The sequence below is a fragment of the Crocuta crocuta genome, unplaced genomic scaffold (assembly GCF_008692635.1).
Source record: "Crocuta crocuta isolate KB4526 unplaced genomic scaffold, BGI_CrCroc_1.0 scaffold1293, whole genome shotgun sequence".
Classification (NCBI taxonomy): Eukaryota; Metazoa; Chordata; class Mammalia; order Carnivora; family Hyaenidae; genus Crocuta; species Crocuta crocuta.
In genome coordinates, this window is record NW_027531937.1 from 432846 (window position 1) to 454453 (window position 21608).

Below are 21608 nucleotides of genomic sequence, written 5' to 3' on the forward strand. Positions count from 1 at the left end.
GAACCCCCAGAGGCTCGGCTCCAACTGAGGAAGCCTCAGAACTGCAGGCTGAGGCAGGAGTTGGCCTGGAGGGCGTGCTCCCCTGGGTAACACGCTATTTCCTTCGGGCTCAACGCTGCCCAGAGTGGCAGCCCCCGCCCCGAGAACAAGCAAGACTGGAAGAGATATCACTTCATTTGTTTAAGATTGCAAGTCTGAATATCGGCTTCACACACATGCCACAGCTTGTTTGAAAAATAAAGAACGACTAGAGAAGGAATTATATTACCCCCTGCTTCCTCAAGTATCTAAAACATACCTGAGAAACTGGGAGTTAGTTGCTTATTCCATTTCAGCCATGAGGCCTAGGCAGTATGGTCCCCAGAACCCAAGTTATACAATCATGACCTTCTACCCAACCACGGAAGAATTTAAAGATTTCAACAAATATATTGCATACATGGAATCCCAAGGTGCACACCGCGCAGGCCTGGCCAAAGTGATTCCCCCCAAGGACTGGAAAGCCAGACACACCTATGATGATGTCAGTGACATCTTAATAGCAAGCCCCCTCCAGCAGGTGGTCTCTGGGCGGGCAGGCGTGTTTACTCAATACCATAAAAAGAAGAAAGCCATGACAGTGGGGGAGTACCGCCAAATGGCAAACAGCCCAAAATATTGGGCTCCCTTGCACTCAGATTTTGAGGATTTGGAGCGAAAATATTGGAAGACCCGCCTCTACGATTCTCCGATTTATGGCGCTGACATCAGCGGCTCCTTGTTTGATGAAAGCACTCAGCAGTGGAACCTTGGCCACCTGGGAACCATCCAGGACCTGCTGGAGCAGGAGTGCGGCGTGGTCATCGAGGGCGTCAACACGCCCTACCTGTACTTTGGCATGTGGAAGACCACCTTCGCCTGGCACACGGAGGACATGGACCTTTACAGCATCAACTACCTGCACTTCGGGGAGCCCAAAACTTGGTACGTGGTACCGCCAGAGCATGGCGAGCGCCTGGAGCGCCTGGCCGCCCAGCTGTTCCCGGGCAGTGCCCGCGCCTGTGACGCCTTCCTGCGGCACAAGGTGGCTCTCATCTCCCCCACTGTCCTCAAGGACAACGGGATCCCCTTCAGTCGGATCACTCAGGAGGCTGGCGAGTTCATGGTGACGTTTCCCTATGGCTACCACTCTGGTTTCAACCACGGCTTCAACTGCGCAGAAGCCATCAACTTCGCCACCCCGCGATGGATCGATTATGGCAAAGTGGCATCTCAGTGCAGCTGCGGGGAGGCCAGGGTCACCTTCTCCATGGACGCCTTCGTGCGCATCCTGCAGCCTGAGCGCTACGAGCTGTGGAAGCGCGGGCAGGACCGGGCTGCTGTGGACCACACGGAGCCCGCCTCGCCAGACAAGGGGGAGCTCAGCGCCTGGAGGGAGGTCCAAGTCCCCCGGAGAGCCTCCCTGGGCCTGAGGCACCTCCCTCCCCGCAGGGCTGCACGCACCCCTCGGCCTGTGGCTGCTAGCCGTAGGACTGGCCGTTGCACCCCAGTATGCTCTGTGGCCCAACGTTCCTTGCTGGCACAGAGTTCTTCCTCTGATGCCCGGTCTGGGCTTGTCCCGGCCTGCACTTCCCAGGAGCCTGGCCCCAGCCGACCACCGACCCCTATTCCCTCTGCCTCAGGTGTCCATCCCTCAACTGGCAGATATGGCACTGGTCGTCCTCGGAAACAAGGTGCTAAGGGGCCCAGCATCCAGGCCCCATCCAAGAGGCGTCTCTGCGTGGGAACAGGGCACACAGCCCAGCACTCTGACGCTGCTCCCCTGCCTATGAATGGACCGTTCATGGACAATCCTGCACCGCAGAGCCCTGGATACCTGTTTGATGCTAAAGCTTCTGGGTGCCGTTGTGCTCCTGATCTTCAACCCTTAGGGCCCCCATTGGATCCGGAGAATCCGATGCACCCAGGCCCTTGCCTGTTATCCCTGGACAACATCACAATCAACTCCTCTGACAATGTCCCACTGACTCGCCCCAGTGTCACGGGGACTCTGAGAAGATTCCCCAAGGACTCTGATGGGGATTGCAAGGCCCCTGCGAGCCCCTCTGAGGTTGTATCAATGGACCACACTTATGCCTCTGTGAGTCTGACCCCAGCTCCAGTTGCCAGCCTCTCTTGCCCCTCCGACTGTGATCCTCTGGGGTTCAAGACCGAGACAGTTGCCCTTTTTGAGTCCTGGGATGTGTTCACCAACTATGGAAGATAGTCAGCCTTTGAGCTCATGACTGTTGAAGATTTTGCCCAGTATGGCTGTATCTGACCCTCAACCCCAGGAACCACAGAAGCTTCCAGCCAACAACTCTGGACTGAGCCTGACCTGGAGGTGCTTTATCTGCCAGAAAAGACACATTACCAAAGATGCCAGATACTGTCTCCTACTATGACAACCAGGACTCATAGTGGCTCCCAACAGCTGCTGCAGTACATTGTAGTACTTCTCAGGGAATCTCAGCACACTCCTGAACATGGAAAGGTCTTTGGTCTCGGCCTTGGCCTAGATCCATGGTGCTGCTTGTTTATGATGTTTCCCCCACAATAATTTGGGGCAACATTGGATGATGCTGAGAATCTGACTGAGCCTATTCATCCTCAGAATAGGCCTCTGAATCATGATGCTGGATTCCAATGGGCATGCTACAGCCACAACTGAGCCCCAAGAGCTTCTCACACTTCTGTAGCTCTGACATACTCTACCTCCCAGGCCACCCCTCAGTTGAAACTAGACCTAATTAAGTCAGTCAGCCAATTCTGCCTCAGGGATCTTTGTAACTTTATTGATTTTCTTAAAGTTGTATCTGCCAAGCAAGGAAAGTCTAAAATCCTCAACATATATTTTTAGTATCAAGATTATATATGAGATACCTTGTTAAAAACAAGACAACAGATCCTAAATGGAGTATCTTATGCTAAACTCCATGTCACTAAATAGAGACTTAATTAGTGTTTAGACTCTCAGAAATGGAGGTTTAAACCAGTTAATCAGGAATCATCTGATCCGTACTAGTTATCTGCTGATAGACCCCTTCCATCATGTAAAGGAAAGTAACCCCCATAATCAACCCAATTTTTTTTGCCTAGTATAATTTCCTTGTTCTTTTTCCCTTCTGCCTATAAAAGTCTTTCATTTTGGAGTTCCTTTCTATCGGCTAGATTGGATGTTGCCTGATTCGAATCGATTTTTTGCTCAAATAAACCCTTACAATTTTTACTGTGTCTCCAGTTTTCTTTTAACCGTCTCAAACAGAGTGATCTAGAATAGTTAATAGTAAAAGAACAAGCAAAACAATACCAAGCAAAATACAGACAGAAAGTAGGGGTCATGGATCTTTATATCAGACAAATTAGACTCAAGGGTAAAAGGTACACAGAAAAGCTTTTTATTATGCCCATAGTTAAATTTCACCCAGAAAATACAGTAGTCATGAATATGGATTCAACTTTGACAAAATATAAATCACCTTTTAGATGAAAAGTAAATTTAAACACATAGCTTTAAAAAAGTTGAAAGAATCATATTAAAAAATGAGAATTTAAGTCATCGTATATGATACTATGATTTATAATAAGAAATAGACATTTGGTCTTCATCCCTACTTCTGGTATAGAGATCCTAAAACCCTTGGAATCTCCTAAGAAATAAGAATGATAAAGGTGTCTTTCATTGTGTTAACGATGTGATTTTTGGAAAGTCCGGAGTCACCTAAATGTGATTAACCAGAGAAATCAACCCTTGATTGGATGTTTGGAACTTTCACTCCCACCCCTTGACCTCCAAGGGAGGGGAAGACAGGCTGGAGGTTGAGTCATTTCCCAAAGGCCAATGGTTTAACCATTCAGGCTTGGGTAATGAAGCCTTTCTAAAAGCCTGAGCAGAGTGCGTTTGAAGAGCTCTTAAGTCTGTGAACACATTGGGGTGCTGGGAGAGGGGTGTGCCCAGGGAGAGCCAGGTTGGGGTGTTGGGGAAGCGGTGCGCCCAAGGGAGGGCCAGGAAGCTTTGCACACATTCTCTCTACCTTGCCCTATGCATTTTTTTTTTCCCATCTGGCTGTTTCTGAGTCATATCCCTTTATAAGAAACGGAGATCTAGTAAGTGAAATGTTTTCTGAGTTCTGTGACATATTCTAGTAAATTAGTCACACTGAAGGAAGGGGTAGAGGTAACCTCTGATTTATAGCCAGTTGGTCAGAAGTACAGGCAAGTATGGGGTGGGGTGTAGGGGTCAGAGGTGTGGTGGGCGTGGCAGTCTTGACCCTTTAACATGTAGGATCTGATGTATCTCCAGGTAGATAGTTCCAGAAATGAGCTGAATTCTCAGACATCGTGGTGTTCCGAGCACTGGTGGTGGTACTGGTATGGGGAAACTGGAACATACACTGCAACTGGATGTTCAGGACCCCTTTTACCTTACTTAGTGCAAGACAGAAGAGATGGACCAACTTAAATGGTGTTAAAACCTTAAACAGCATTAACACTAAGGCAGACGTATTGGACAATACTTGCTTTTGTGAAGTGCCAATGGATCAATCACAAAAATTGACATATATTAGGGTGAAAAAAATCAATAAATTCCCAAAACAAAGTAAGAAAAAAAAATCAAACTTGGGGCACCTGGATGGCTCAGTTGGCGAAGTGTCTGACTTTGGCTCAGGTCATGATCTCACAGTTTGTGGGTTTGAGCCCTGCATTGGGCTCTGTGCTGACAGCTCAGAGCCTGGACCCTGCTTCAGATTCTGTGTCTCCCTCTTTCTCTGCCCCTCCCCCCACTCATGCCTCTGTCTGTCTGTCTGTCTCTCTCAAAGTAAATAAACATTAAAAATATTTTTTAAGGGAAAAATCAAACAGTAATTATTATGCAATAAAACTAGACATTAATTTTTTAAATCAGAAACTATCAAGGTCTTTTTTCCTGGAAAGCTAAAAATTTGTAGTTGAATGACTTGATTTGAGCCAAATGTTAGCCAAATTTCCAGGAAACAAGGAAACAGAATAAATATTTGTTAATTGTATGACCTCTGGAGCCAGACTACTTGACTTTGACTTTGAATCCTAGCTTCACTCTTAACACTATTTGTGATCTAAGCAAGTTACTTCATGGTGGTGACTCAATTTCTTCAACTGTAAAACAGGGAGAGGAATAGCATCTACCTCATATAATTGGTATGACTTTGGTCATACCAATTTGGTATAATTGGTTCTATTACTTAATACTTACGACGTACTAAGTGGAGGGGAGCCTGGGTGGCTCAGTTGGTTAAACGTTTGACTTCAGCTCAGGTCATGATCTCATGGTTCGTGGGCTCAAGCCCCGAGATGGGTTCTGTGCTGACAGCTCGGAGCCTGGAGCTTGCTTCCGAGTCTGTGTCTTCCTCTCTCTCTGCGCCTCCCCTGCTCTCTTTCTCTCTCTTTCAAATAAATAAACGTTTTTTTTAAAAGTACTAAGTGGAAGCCTGGGACCTAAAAAGCATTATTGGAGGGTTATTAGATTTAAAAATGAATTAAATACACATAGGAATCTATGACATTCAGTTAAAATAATATTAAGGAAAATTTAGAGCCTTAGGAATTTTTATCGATAAAATTGGAAGAATAAAATTAACTGGTTTAAGCTTCTGTCTCATAAAGTTAGGGAAAAAACAAAGAAAGTACCAGGAAGGTATTTGTAAAGACATTAACTGATGACTTAGAAAAAATATAAAATAATATATCTAATAAATCTACAGAAAGATCAGATAACATGGATGATTTTCTAGGAAAAAATAATTGAAACGGATTTCAGAAAAGAAAGAAAATCTAAGACATACATTTCTAGGTAGGAAATATAGAAACGTCAAAAAATCTGCCTCCTTAAAAATCACTATTACCAGACAATTTTCCACAGTGTAACTGTGAGACCTTTACAAAGCAGGCATTTCCAAATATCTTCAGGCATTCAAAAAGAGGAAAAAGTTCAAAGTTTGAAGGCAAACATATTGATAGAGAAATCTAATAAATTGCATAATGAGAGAAAATAATAGACATTATTTATGAACATCTATGCAAAAGTTTTTAATTAAAATTAGCTAAGACAATATAACTACATTATGAAAATAACACCATGTCTAAATGGGGTTTATTGCAGGCAGGTAATGATGGTTTAAACTAAGAAAATCTAGTGATATAACTCACCTTAATAGATCCAAGAAGAAAAGTTAAATGACAATGTTTATAAATGCCTATATGCATTTGACAAAATACAACACTCAGTCTTGTTTTATTTATTTATTTGTTTGTTTGTTTGTTTTAGAGAGAGAGAGTGCACATGTATTAAAGCAGGGAGAATGAGGCAAACGGAGAGAATCTTAAGCAGGCTCCACGCTCAGCACAAGTCTCGATTCCACAACCCTGGGATCATATAACCTGAGCTGAAATCAAGAATCAGATGTTCAACCTACGGAGCCACCCAGGTGCGCCTCAGTCTTGTTCTAACCACACCCGCATGTAAGAATCAATGAATAATACTTCTTTAAAATGAAAACATCCTCTAGCTTGTTAGCTATTTTAGCACCAAAACCAGCATTTTACTTAAGGTAGACATATTTGAGACATTTCTACCAGTAATTAAAATAGACTTAGTGCTATTAACCAATGCAAAATATTAGAACTGTAATACTTGTCTTTTCTTTTTTTTTTTTTTAAGTGAGTATGATTAGGGCACCTGGATGGCTTAGTCAGTTAAGCATCCGACTTCAGCTCAGGTCATGAGCTCACTGTTGTTGAGTTCAAGCCCCACATTGGGCTCTGGGCTGACAGCTCAAAGCCTGGAGACTGCTTCAAATTCTGTGTCTCCCTCTCTCTCTGCCCCTCCCTTGCTCACACTCTGTGTGTCTCTCTCAAAAATAACTAAACATTAAAATTTTTTTTTAAAGTAAGTATGATTAAATACCTGGAAACCCAAAGAAGAAGCTAGTTAAAGCTTTCTTTTTCTCTCTTACTCTACTCTAAGAGGACTCTGTGCATCCCAGATTTTAATTCTTGGGAGAATTCAATCAAAACTTGTTTGCTCATCTAAAATGAGTAGCAAAAAGGAGAGAACTTAGAGAGCCAAATATTTGGGGATTTTCAATTAGGTAAAAAAAAAAAAATGGTTGGGTATATTTTTACGCAAACTGAAAAGGTAGTCAGCATTGGTTAAAAATTCTTAATGTCGAGATTTTAGAAAAGGTGAAATTTCAGTGTTGCTAAGTTGGGATGAAGATAAAGACTATTTAATAAAGGGGAGGAGGTGAAGGAACTGAGAGATCAGTTTGCTGAATGATGTTAAGGAAACTCTTGTGACCAGGGCACCTGAATGACTTAGTGTATTAAGCTACTGACTCTTTTTTTGTTTTAATGTTTTGTTTATTTTTGAGAGACAGAGAGAGGCTGAGTGCGAACAGGCATAGAGAGAGGGAGACACAGAAATCAAAGCAGGCTCCTGGCTCCACGCTAGAACTCATGAGCTACGAGATCATGACCTGAGTCAAAGTCAGACACATAACTGACTAAGCTACCCAGGTGCCCCAAGCATCTGGCCTCTTGCTTATAGCTCATGTCATGCATAATCTCATAGTTCCATGAGATCAAGCCTTGAATCAGGCTCCACCCTGTCAGCTTGGGATTCTCTCCCTCTCTCTCTCTTTCAAAATAAATAAATAAAACTATAAAAAAGAAAAGAAAAGACAGCTCTTGTGATCTTTTATGTTTTTCTTGTTTATGTCAGTGGTCACCCACATGCAGCCAGTACAATTGACCCCGAACAACACGGGTTTGAACTTCGAGAGTCTACTGGTATGTGGATTTGTTCCAAGAAATACAGTACAGTACTGGGAATGAATTTTCTCTTTCTTTTGATTCTCTTAATAACATTTTCTTTACTCTATTTTTTGTAAGAATTCAGTATATAAAAAAATAACATAAAATATGTGTTAATTGGCTGTTTATGTTATCAGTAAGGCTTCTGGTCAACAGTAGGCTATTAGTCGTTGAGTTCTGAGGGAATCAAAAGTTATACACAGATTTGAACTCTGTGGGGCATTATCACCCCTAACACGGGAATTGTTCAAAGGTCTACTGTATTTTAAACTTGCAACTGTTTCCAGAAGTTTCATTTTATCATTCCTCTCACTTTTGGCAGATGACTTTAATCCCTGCTTACTGATGAAGGTTCCCAAAACGATCCCAGACCTCTCTCCTCTGAACTTCTTGTAATACTCTACAACACTTAATTGAGCACAGACAATATGCCGGGAGCCATACACACCAAGCATCACCCTATTGTTATTCTCATCATATAAATGAAAAAATAAAATTATAGAAAAGTTGGATAAAAAGTTGGAGGTCACCATTTAGTAAATATTAGGGTCAGCTTGCCAATTAGTGCTAGTTCTGCACTTGTCTTATCTTCCCATGGAAATAAACATCTTTTCAGGAAGGTCTAAGACTTGATTCATTTTTGTATTATCCATTAATACTATCTTGATTCCTTAAGCATTGTAGTCACTCAGTTCATGTTTATTTCAGTCAATGATTTAATGAGATTATCTAGCTAGAGTTTTTCCTCTTTCCTGACTAAAAGTTTCTCTACATCTTTATGTTTCTACCTTTCTGTGGCTTTTGATTTTAATTCTGTCTTGAATTACAGTGAGGAGCCATGGGATTGGATTAGGATATAGCTGATTGAATTAAAATGCTGTTATTGGCAGGGCACCTGGCTGGCTGAGTGGGCAGAGCATATGACTCTTGATCTCAGGGTCTTGACTTCAAGCCCCTCTTTGGGTGTAGAGTTTACTTAAAACATAAAAATAGAACAAGTAAAATGTTATTGGCTTATCAGCCCATTCCTTTTCATTCTGAGGATGGTTCCAGTACGAAAGTGCTTTATGGGGCTGGGATTCTCTCAATTGAAATCAGGACTTCAGGTCAGTGTAAGATAGGCTATATATTATTCTGTTCCTCTTTTCTTGTTAAATATGTGAAATTGATAGAAAGGGAGAACTTTCTCTGTTAAAAGTTTAAAGCTTTTGTTTTTCAGTTGTGGGGACAGTGCTATTTTTACATTGGAAATTGTGATATAGTTTCCATTTCTCCTAGATTAAAAATGAATATATATAGAGGTGGCTGGGTGGCTCAGTCACTTAAGCATCTGACTCCTGATATTGACTCAGGTCATGATCTCGAGGTCACCGGATCAAGCCCCACTCTGGGCTCAGTGCAGAACCAGCAGCCTGCTTGAGATTCTCTCTCTTCTTGTCTCTCTGCCCCTACCCCACACATGCTCTCTCTCTCTCTCTCTCTCTCTCAAAAACAAATAAACATTTAAAATAAATATATATAATTAAATTATATATATAAAGTAATTATCTCATGAATGATAGCTAGTTTTGCTATGTTGTCATGTTAAAAGTTTTAAAGATAGATTGTTATCAGGACAAGTCTTCATTTTATGGGAAACTAAAGGAGTAGACCAGACTTGGACATGAATAATTCTGGAAGATATTGAGGGATTAGATAATAATTGTGCTGAGTGAATTCAATTTTGATGGGATACGTAGAGCCACCAATTCATGCTCTTTCATTTTGAGGTTGCATTCAAGGGGGAGAACATATTTCTGGATCTTAGAAAATGCTCATGTGAAATCAGGATTGCATATTATTGGGCAATTACCTATTTACTTCTCTACCCTTGTTCTTAAAAACAAACAAATGCAAAAGAGATTAAGGAAAGAACTATTTACACTTGATCTTAGCCAAAAGGCTGAGAAGCGATAGGAAAGAACTATTTATATTTGAAATTTAGTTTAAAATTTTTAAATCTTTACTTTTTATTTTAGAGATTAAAAACATTTTTTGGGCCACCTGGGTGGCTCAGTCGGTTAAGCCTCTGACTTCAGCTCAGGTCATGATTTCACTGTTGGTGAGTTCAAGCCTTGTGTCGGGCTCTTTGCTGACCGCTGGGAGCCTGGAGCCTGCTTTGTATTCTGTGTCTCCCTCTCTCTCTGCCCCTCCCCTGCTTGCTCTTTGTCTCTCCCTCTCTCTCAAAATAAATAAATATTAAAAATCAATTTTTAAAAATTTTATCAAATCTTCAGACTATTGAGGCATTGGGTTTTTGCATCTTTCCACAGTCAGGTTTCAAACACAGGTTTTGACCCAATATAGGTTTCAGTTTAGTGGAATGATAACAAACTAAGGTTACTAGCAGTGGAGTCTGATTGATCTGCTGACAGTGGAATTATATTGGAGCTGATTGTATAAAACAGTTATCCTTTCAATTACATCTATCTTCAACAATATGTTTTGATTGAAATGTTGGTCAAAAAAATATCCCATTTCCCTTGTGCAAGAAATTCTACTGAAAGTAGAATTTAGTTCCTGAATGAATTGGCAAGTTGGGAGGTAGTCTTACAATTTTAGTCGCCTAAAGAGTTCAGGTTAGAAGTGGTGGTGGTGTGTCACATATATGAGAGGTTTTATCATGGTAGCAATAAATATATATGTTTATATGGTTGCGATTGCAGGTGAATCCTCAACAATTTCAGCTATGTCCAGAACAGACCTTGGGAGTTGGGACTTCGATGCTTATTAATTTAAAACCAGAGCATCGCGGGATGTGGCATCTAGAACCTAAGGTTTACAATAATGACATTTTATCCAGTAGTGAAAACAAAGTTAAACATTTCAGAAATAACGTTGCCTCCATGGAGTCCAAAGACAGGGACGGAACAGGCCTGGCTAAGAAATGGAAAACCAGGTGTCTGATACCACTGCAATAGCCACTCCTTTCCAGCAGGGGGCGAGAGAGCGGGGAGCCGGGAGCGTGTTTACAAAATAGGCCAAAGGAACAGACCTGGCTGTGGGAGAGCATCGTTCGCGGGAGGCGGGGGCGGGGGAGCTCATGTCAGATCCAGGCATAAGATTTGGAGCCAAAATACTTGAAGACACGGTTATACAAATGACCAAATTATGGCATTAGAAATCAATGGTCCTTTATGTGATCAAAACGCTGACACCTGGGAACCATCCAGGACCTGCTGGAGCAGGAGTGCGGCGTGGTCATCGAGGGCGTCAACACGCCCTACCTGTACTTTGGCATGTGGAAGACCACCTTCGCCTGGCACACGGAGGACATGGACCTTTACAGCATCAACTACCTGCACTTCGGGGAGCCCAAAACTTGGTACGTGGTACCGCCAGAGCATGGCGAGCGCCTGGAGCGCCTGGCCGCCCAGCTGTTCCCGGGCAGTGCCCGCGCCTGTGACGCCTTCCTGCGGCACAAGGTGGCTCTCATCTCCCCCACTGTCCTCAAGGACAACGGGATCCCCTTCAGTCGGATCACTCAGGAGGCTGGCGAGTTCATGGTGACGTTTCCCTATGGCTACCACTCTGGTTTCAACCACGGCTTCAACTGCGCAGAAGCCATCAACTTCGCCACCCCGCGATGGATCGATTATGGCAAAGTGGCATCTCAGTGCAGCTGCGGGGAGGCCAGGGTCACCTTCTCCATGGACGCCTTCGTGCGCATCCTGCAGCCTGAGCGCTACGAGCTGTGGAAGCGCGGGCAGGACCGGGCTGCTGTGGACCACACGGAGCCCGCAGCGTGGGGCGGGTGGGGGCTGAGCTCCCGGAGGGAGTTCTGCGCGGAATCTCCACCCAGCTGGCAGACATGGGCCGTCGTCATCGTCCTGGGAACAGGAGTCACAGGAGTCGACTGCCCGTGCCTGGGCCAAGACTCGCCTGTCTGTGGTCACAGTGCACACAATCCCAGACCCCGAGGCTGGTCCTGCCCCAGGACAATGCTGGGTATCAGAGCCCTGCAATTTGTCATCGTGCTATGGCATCCGCAGCTCAGAGTCCTTGAACGGCCCCTGGACCTTGCTTCCTCTGGTCCCTCCCAGTCCTTCCTGGTTGCCTCAGAGGTGCCACCACTTGACACTATTAACAATCATTGGAGATGTGGGCCAAAGTCGGGTTTCCAAAATGCTATAATGTTTCTGACAGAGCTCTCCCAAAATGCTGCTGAAAGTTCCTGATTCATTTGCATCTCTGAGCTTGTGGTTAAAAAGATTAGGTTTAGGGGCGCCTGGGTGGCTTAGTCGGTTAAGCGGCCGACTTTCGCTTAGGTCACGATCTCGCGGTTCGTGGGNTTTTGGGAACTTGAGAAGTTAATTCACGCTGTCAGAGCCCAGAGCCCTCCTCTGTAAAATGGAATACTGTGCCCACTTGACAGATTGCTGTGAGGCCTTTATTAACTAATGCATTAAACCATCTTCTTTTTTCTTTTATGTAGGCTCTACACCCATGTTGGGGCTTGAACTCACCACCCTGAAATCAAGACTCAAATGCTCTACTCACTGAGCCAGGCACCCTGCATTAAACCAAGCTTTTTTTTTTTTTTTTAAGTTTATTTATTTACGAGTGGGGGAGGGGCAGAGGAAGAGCGAGAATCTCAAGCCAGCTTTGCCCAGGCAGTGCTTGAACTCAGGAAACCATGAGGTCGTGACCTGAGCAGAAATCAAGAGGCGGTCACTTAACTAACTGAGCCACCCAGGTGCCCCCCATTAAACCATCTTTTAACAGTGCCTAGCATAAACTATCCTATATCAACCAACAGTAATTAACATTTTTATCTTGATTGCCTCTTTAGGGACCACGTGGGAATACAGGCTCTGCATCATCTTTGGAAAAGTTTGGGTCAGAATAAGAAAGATTTTACATGAGCACTCTTAGAATAAAAATAGAAGAGAAAGTCCAAACGAGATCTATAATTACCTTTTGGGAAAGGAGCTGAAAGTCAGACTAAAGACAGTAAGATGGGAGCTTTGTAAGGTGCTGAAAGCGTGTATGTTTGTGGGTGTGGGTGGGTGTGGGTGGGTGTTGCCTCCTTCTGTTCTGCAGCAGTAAGGAGTAAAGCCTTTGTTTTCCTGGGACAGCAAGGAAATAGGGAGGTAGGAGATTTTCTCTTTCTCCAGCCAGGCTTGGAGACAGAAGAAGGAGATAGGTGTGACCGGAAAGAGGTGGGGAAGATGGGCCCTAGACCCAGGATCCACGGTAGACAAGAAAGGAGACTTGGTAAGCCTGCCTGGGTCTAGAGAGGTCTGGGGAACTAAACTACATCAAATGCTGGCCAGGACATCCCGAGAGGCACCGGTTTCTCCCAGCAGGACAACCAGCACTGTGGAGGGAGGTTCTGCTGCCCGGAAATGCCCATTGTAGGGAGCTGCGCGGGCTCTGCCTCCCTCCTATTTGGCCTTCTGATGGAAGATGGGCCTCAGGACAGTGGGTCACTTGGCATCTTTGGAGACCTGAGATTTGCTGTTGGCCAAGAAAGACTGTCCCTCCTGTGGGTGGAGAAACCTGTAGTAGTTGAAGTTACACGGGACATCTTGCAACATGTGTGATACACCTTTAAAGGATGGAAGTCAGTGCAGCGCGGGTGCCAAGAAGTTGGAGCTGGACAGGGTCCTCAGCCTGGCTGCTGTCAAATAGAGGCACTGTGGTTAAGCCCTAGTTCTGGAGAACACTAAGCTTTCCACTCTGGCTTCTCCTGCTGCTGGCTTTCCTGCCCCTCTGCCTTTCTGTACCTTGTGGCCTCTCCAGCCCCCCATCAGTAAACCCTGCCAATGAGGCCTGCTTTCCAGCTTCCCAGTGGTGCCGTGACGATTGAGCCAGATTTCCCGGGGCCTGGGCCACTCCCCCCAGTGTCTCGGGGCTGTGAGGCAATCTTCTGTGGCCTGACTCTCGAGCCTTAGAGGCTTTCCTTTCTCACCATCACAGAGCCAGTGACTGACTCCCCGGGGAGACTCCCGGACTCTGCTTGTTCACTACAAATGGCCTTCTGTCCTCAGTATGGGAAATTCTAGCAAGGCCGTCAGTCTGGATGGTAATCATGATTCACTATTAATTCTTCTACCCTCCCCCCCACCCCCAGCTTCTTACTTTTCTTTTAATGGTCAGGTAAAGAAACAATCATGCTGTCGAGGTGGTTTTATGTTTTCCCTCCATCCACAGACTCAGTTCATGGTTATGTCTGGCTCTGTATGCTTATGCACAAAGTTGATTCTGGAGCAAGATATACTTAGTAAAGCAAACCTTTCTGCATCACGGTTTTTACCTTCCCAGCGCTGTTTTTACCCTAACTTAGAGAGGAGAAATGGATTTACCGGAGAACAGCATTTGAACCTGCACTTTGCCACTTTCTAGTTGGTGCCCTGCAGCAAGAAATAGTTGATTTTCTCCGAGCCAAAATTCCAGTGCAAGAGTGCTGAGCAGCGCTGTGGGATGTCATTGTGACAGGAATGTAGGAGGTGCTCAGGTCACTTGGATGTGCATCGTACACCCTCGCTGCCTCGAGGGTGAGCACAAGGCTGGGGACATGCTCTTGGATTCTCTCTTTCTACGCTGCTCAGCTCTACAGCTGCCCTCAACGCCACCCTCACGGGCTTACCTGTCACTTTTTCTTTTTAATGAATGGGCTTTATTTATTTATTGGAGTAGTTCACAGCAACATTAAGCAGAGAGTACAGAGACCCCCACATACCTCTCCTCAGCCTCTCCACACCAATGTGGTACAGTTGGTAGAACTGACTGACACTGACACATCACCCGAAGTCCGTACTTATGTTAGGGTTCATTCTTGGAGATGTCCATTCTGTGGGCCTGACAAATGTGTAATGACACATACCTACCTGCATAGTCCTGCGCAGAATGGTTTTGCTGCCTAAAAATTCTCTGTGCTCTGCCTATTCGCCACTTCCCCTCCCAAATCCTGGGCCACCATTGATCTTCATACTGCTGTCATAGTTTTGCCATTTCCAGAATGTCACGTACTTGGAATCATACAGTAGGTTGTCTTTTCAGATTGGCTTCTTTCACTTAGTAATATGCATATAAGTTTCCTTCATGTCTTGTGGCTTTATAGCTCATTTCTTTTTACTGCTGAATGTCCCATTGGATGACTATACTCTTGTCTATTTATCCACTCACCTACTGAAGAACATCTTGGTTACTTCCAAGTTTTGGCAATTATGAATAAAACTAACATAAACATTCATGTGCAGGTTTTTGTATGGATGGAAGTTTTTAGCTCATTGGGGTAAATACCAAGGAGTGTGGTATCACGTGGTAAAAGTATTTTTAGTTTTATAAGAAAATGCACAACTGTGCTCCACCCATTATTTTTACTGGTAGAAACTTATTTTTTTTTCTCATAATCTAGCACATATTTGTACAAAAGGTCACCTAGGCTTGTTTGCAAATTCCACTCCTGGTCATGTTTGGCCCTGTTGTAATGTTACCAAGGCAAGGTCAAGATTTCATAAAGAGTCGGGAGCTAGAAGACCCAACCTTGATGCCGCCTCCTACACTGATTTGTTGAGTAATCTTTCAATAAATCGGCTCCTTCCTCTGGCGCTCCACTTCCCTTAGGCAAACGGGGCTCTTAGCACATCGCACCTGTGTTAGAGTTTGCACACAACGAGTTCAGACAAGTTCAAACATAACTCGTGCTAAATAAATATTAGCTATTATCATTATTACTTAGAAGCCAGAACTCGTGAGATAGTCATAAGAAACCATACTTGACTACTATCATAGAGGTTGGTGTTTGGGTCTTGGGACTCCTGTAAGATTTATAAAACGTTTCAGTTAGGGATTTGTTGGACTATCTGGCCACTCTGAATTATTCAGAAAGATTAACCATGACACCATTTCAGTGTCTATGTGTGTAAGGAGTCCTTTCCAGATATTTAGAAAGAACTTCAGCATGATATTTATATCACTGGACTGTGGCTATCTGTGGTCTTGAAGTTGCTTCTTCCTCAACCCCCCATATGTTTGTGTTACCTTTCGTCATTTTAAATAGGAGACCACAAACAGTTGCTAGGAATTGGCGACGGAGATAAGCCAAAAGAAAACCGATCTGAGTGGAACAGAACCCTGATGAGGGTCAGCCCTTCACTCCGGTTGCCTTTCCCATCCCACACTGTACATAGCCTCTCCCCCTGAAATTCCTCACACACCCTTTTCCCTCATTGCCCCTCACTGCAGGATAATAGTGACACCCTTCTCACTAACCCTCAGTAGTGGTGGGTATGACAGGGATAAACAATTTCAGGCAGGCAGAACTGAGCACTGCAGGGGAAAGGTATCATTGGAGGTACGATGAAAACTTAACATTTGCATGGTGGTCGGGTTTCTGCATTTTCTTTTTTTTTTCTTTTTTTTTTTTTTAGTCTTTATTTATTTTTGAAAGAAGGGAGGGGCAGAGAGAGAGAGAGGGAGACACAGCATCTGAAGCAGGCTCCAGGCTCTGAGCTGTCAGCACAGAGCCCAATGCAGGGCTTGAACTCACGAACCACGAGTTCATGACCTGAGCCGATATGGGAGGCTTAACTGACTGAGCCACCCAGGTGCCCCGGGTTTCTGCATTTTCTTACCTCACCTCTGGTATCTTGGCATCCTTGTGCCCTAATTGTTCAGACCCCCACCCCCACCCCAACCCCCCTAACAAGCTCTACCTCCAGGCCTGGAGACCTCAGACAGCATCTTTTCTCTGTCGATCTCTCAGAGCTTCTTCTCAAAAGATTCACAGCCTGTCTAGGCATTTGGGGGCCCATTCATTCATTCATTCATTCAGCATGTTTACTGGGTACTTACTGCATACGAGGCATTGTTCTTGGAATCAGGGAAACAACAGTGAAAAGAGCAAACTTTCAGCTCTCCTAGAGGTTAGATTCTCATTATAAAGAGTGACATATAGTAACATGTCAAATAGTCATAAGGGCTATGAGGAAAAATAAGCAGAGTAAAGGGTGAGAGAGTGACAGGGCTGCTGTATTTGATAGGGTGGACCTTTTGGGGATGTGGTAAGAAACTTTAAGAAGGCCACTTGGGGATGTGCCATGCGGACACAGGAAAGGGGATACCATTATGGGCAGAGGGATAACATGTGCAAATGTTCTGAGGTGGGAGCATCCTTAATGCACTTACAGATTTGCAAAGTGGGCGGAGGGCAGAAGTGTGAGAGTGGGTGCCTGGGCAGGGGTCTGGATTGGGGGATGGGCACAAAATACAGTAACTCAGTTAATGAACAGTGCTCTAGAAGACCACCGAGTGGTTGCGGTGGTTGGTGTTTTAGGTAAACTGAGGATAGAGGAATCTGGGGACCAGAGAGCCTTTGAAATCACATATAATTCACAACCAACCCTGGAAGTGGCTCTGTCTTTCCTACCAAATGCAAATCCTGAGAGCAGGAACTCTCTATATTTTGGTTCCCGGCTGCATCAGTTAACATGGTGTGTGCTGGGCACACAGTAGGTACTTTAGACCTGTACTGAATTAGCTGAGACTCCAACAGACGCTGTAGGTGCCTGGCATTCACTAAGTTAACAAGCCATTTCAGCTATTTATGAGCAACTCAAATTAACTACGTGCAGGCAATATTCTATGAGGCCAAATAATGCAGAGGGCTATGAAGCTAGTGTGAAGGAAGGAGACCCCTTGCTCCTGGGGGGTGGGGGGGAGGGTCTGCAGCAGGAATTCTCTAGCAAAACAGCTACCAGGTGAATGATCAGGTGTGAGTTGAAGAGTCAGTAGATTTAGACTGAGACTATGCACAGGAAAATCCCAGGTCCAGAGAAGGATAATATTCAGGAAAGCGCAAGCATCAGGAATTGACAAAGATGTCGGATCTCCTGTGAATGTCAAAGGTCTACTGAGTAAGTTTCTCCTTGGTGAGAAACTGCTTAGGAATGAGTTGGCCTAACCTTACTTCCCTTGTGGTTATATCACCTCAACTGTAACTCCCCATGACCCTCTAGGACCCTAAGGACTTTATCTTATGTCTGGCTTATCTTGTGGATTACACCATATTAATACAATTGATTATTATCTCTTTTGGTTTTCTGTGTATGGTGACAACTCAATGCATATTGTTGGTTGAATGAATAAATGACTTGAAATCATCAAAGAGTTGAAAAAAAGGATTAGCATCATAAGAAACAGCTAAAATAAATGAACGGTTTGTATTGTAGCATTATTGCTTTCACATTAATTATGTTTTAAAATAAGATATCCAGGGGCACCTGTGTGGCTAAGTCGGTTAAGCATCTGACTTCAGCCCAGGTCATGACCTCACAGTTCATGGGTTCATGCCCTGTGTCCAGCTCAGAGCCTGCATTGGATTCTGTGTCTCCCTCTTTCTCTCTCTGTCCCTCCCCCCACTTGCACTCTGTTTCTGTATCTGTCTCAAAAATAAACATTAAAATAAATTTTTAATAAATAAAAATGAGATATCCAGCTCTAAGCTGGGGTGTTGAAATAACTTGCAGGGGGTGCCTGGGTGGCTCAATTGGTTAAGTGTCTGACTCAGGTCATAATCTCACAGTCCATAAGTTCGAGCCCCACATCAGGCTCTGTGCTGACAGCTCAGAGCCTAGAGCCTGCTTCGGATTCTGTGTCTCCCTCTCTCTCTGCCCCTCCCCTGCTCACACTCTGTCTGTCTCTCTCTCAAAAATAAACAAACATAAAAAATATTTTTAAAAAAATAACTTGCAGAACCGGAGAATATACTCTGTCTCTCATATTCCAAATGTGATTCATTCATTCACTCAACAAACATGGTCAAGCACCCTCACTGCCTGGCACTGTATCTGACATAATACGGAATTTATGATCTTCTTGGAGACACAGGCAAGCAGTTAGGCAATTTCACCATGCCACAGCTTCTCAGCAACCACAATACCCAGGCTCTCCCCAAGCCACTGTTTTTAGAGCCCTTAGAGAAATGTATCTTTTTTTGGGAGCAGTCAGCCTCAAGTTCAAAGCCAAAGCCCCATGGGGCTCTCAGAGATGTTTCTGTCTATTCCTGGACTCATGGCAGCCTTCTTGCTTGCTTTTTCCTCAATTGTGCCTGAGAAATTGATTCATGCCACCATTTTGGGGGGTGGGGGGATGATGACCGGTCCAGACATCTCTATTCTTTCCTTGTCAGTTCCGCAGGGGGAAGGGGGCTGGCTTTGAGTTCCCCTACTAGCTGTTTCACTCTGGAAAGTGAATGTAGCTTACTATCAGATCCCTCCCTTCCTCTGCCCATGGCATTGACATTCCTTGGCTCCCTTAGGGAGCTGGGTCACTTGAATTCCATTTCCTATGTTCCATTCTGTCTTACCACTATCTGCACCCTTTCCCCAGCTCTGGACTGAATGTGTTCCCTCAAAATTCATATACTGCCACCCTAATCCCCAATATGATGATATTTGCAGGTGGGGCCTTGGGAAGTGAATGGGTCATGAGGGTGAAGCCCTCCGGAACAAATTAATGCCCTTCTAAGAAGAGACCTCAGAGCAAGATTTCTCTCTCCACCATCGGAGGTTACAGCAAGAATGTGACTGTCTGCAAACCAGAAAGTGGCCCTCACCAAGAACATGACCGTGTTAGTGCCCTGATCTCAGACTTCCAGCCTCTAGAACCATGAGAAATCAATGTTCAGACACCCAGTGTATAGTACTATTATAGCAGTCGGAATGGACAAGCACACCCTCCAAACTGTTTGTCTATAGTTCACACTGGTTACTCTAGGAGAAAGATAAAAGAAAGAGCTAAAGAGACAGGGAAACACCGCTGCGATATCAAGTGTGTGCAGCGTGCCAACAACATTGACTTGCAATTTATATACAGCATCCATTTTTCCTTCCAAGAGGTCAGTCTGGAGAATCAAGCAGAGGGAGATTTGAAGCCCAGCTCTGCCGTTTATTAGTGTGACCATGGGCAGGCGACTCACAATGCTGATGCCCCAGCTCCCTGAAAAGATGTTCCAGTAGAGTGGTTACCGACACACGCCCTGTGTTCAAACTCCAGCACCACGCTTACAAACTGTGGCCTTGGTAAGCTGCGTCCACTCAGCTTCAGCTTCCTCTTCCCTAGAATGGAAATAGTAATAACATTGCCCACAGCAATAAGGGTGGTTGTGAAGCTCAAATAAGCTAATGTAGTAAAACACCCAGTAGTAACCAGCTCAAAGTTAAGAACAGGCTATTCATTCACAGCGGCTTGTTGAATATTTTTTTTAAAAGTGTAATTTCAGCACAGTGTTTGGCAAAAAGCACACAACAAAGTCTCGCCGTGACTGACGTTTTTATTATTATTTTGTGTTACTTTAATAACATTACTGTTGTCTCTATTTAGTCTCTGGTTATTGCTATTATTTCAGACTTCAAGGTGACAGACCTCCAGTCTTCCTTGCTAAAATACTTGAAAAAAAGAATGACGAAGGAAACGGGCCGTTGCTTCCTGTCACTCAAAGCGTGGTCTGGATTTGCAGTATGGACACGGCCTTTGAGCTTACTAGAAATGCAGAAGCTCAGACTCCAGCCCAGACCTATGGCTCAGAATCTGCATTTTAACTAGATTCCAGGTGAGTCCCGGGCAAGTTTAAGGTTGAGAAGCACTGCTCCAGGACACTGGTTCTCAACCCACTGGAATTACATTTGAAACATGCTGATGTCTGGATACCTTACTCCCACCCTCCCCACCTCATTTTAATGGCAGGAGTACGAAATTTGGAAAGTTCCCTGGGTGACGCCTTCATGCAGCCAAGTTGAGGACCACCCATCTAGCACTTCGCCCATGGGGATTTAGGCTGCAGGGGTGGGTGGGAGCTTAGTTTCTTCAGCATGTGCGAGTGAGAGTTCTGGTTTGTTTTCTTTCTCTTCGGGCCCAGTGGAAATAGGAAGCAACACAGAGAGGACACATTCTTCTCTCCCCACCCCCGCCCCCGCCATTCCTGCCTCCATACCAGAGAACAGCACACGTGATGAGACTCTGTGCAGGCTTCTTGGCCAACATTTCTGCTTCTCTTTATTGTGGGCCATGGTGTCCAGGCTGTGTTGGCTCCCACTGTCTCTTTCCCTCAGGTCACTGGGCACACAGGGCTTGGCTTTCTAGCTGTGGGAGTTTGTATTTCTTTGAAGTGGGGTCCTTCTCTTTGCAGCCATTCCTGTCCATTGCTCATGGCACTCAGCCTGCTTGTTTAGAGAAAAGCCAGCCAGAGAACTTCTGACCTTTCCTGTGAGATGCTTGACGGCTGGTGGAAAATTCACACTCCCACTGGGCTCAGGCGAGTTATCTAAGTGAGTGTTACTGCCGGGATGTTGGTTTATGCCCCACAGTAAGACCAAGGACTCTCCCTGGTGCCAACCTACCGTCTCGTTCTGTGGGAATGAGGGTCACGGGGCTGTCGTTTTCCGAATTTTCAATAGAAGTTGGCAACTTACAATTTTAGGAAGAAAATCTCCAGATTTTCAAATGTTGGCAGCTAATTGATTGAAAAACTTAAAAACTCTATCAAACACTTCTGGAGGCCAAGTTCAACATTTCCGGAGGCCAGCGCTGAGCCATTGTTCTCTGAGACATGTCCCCTGTTCTAAACAGCCAGTTTGGGTGGCCGAGATGCCACAGTCATGGCGACCACACTAAATGATCTCACTCCACCTTTGGAGCCAGTAAAAAAGGTGAGATAGTTGGAGTCCTCTAAGTCATGTGACCAAAGGTTTATA

At 44.7% G+C, this 21608-nt stretch overlaps 2 protein-coding genes across 2 annotated transcripts in view; both read left to right on the plus strand.

The window, feature by feature from the left end:
* The first annotated feature begins 382 nt into the window (after positions 1-382).
* On the plus strand, positions 383-2245 carry KDM4D (lysine demethylase 4D). Its single transcript, XM_077775021.1, has one exon. It carries the CDS (start codon positions 383-385, stop codon positions 2243-2245), a length of 1863 nt encoding a protein of 620 aa, XP_077631147.1.
* Positions 2246-11063: 8818 nt separating this feature from the next.
* The window catches only part of LOC144240653 (lysine-specific demethylase 4D-like), a gene marked incomplete at its 5' end in the record, with an annotated part of 46311 nt that continues 35766 nt past the window's right edge, over positions 11064-21608 (plus strand). Inside the window, one exon of the mRNA XM_077775022.1 lies at positions 11064-11792. Within this exon, the coding sequence (XP_077631148.1) occupies positions 11064-11792 (729 nt within the window). The remainder of the gene's footprint in view (positions 11793-21608) is intronic.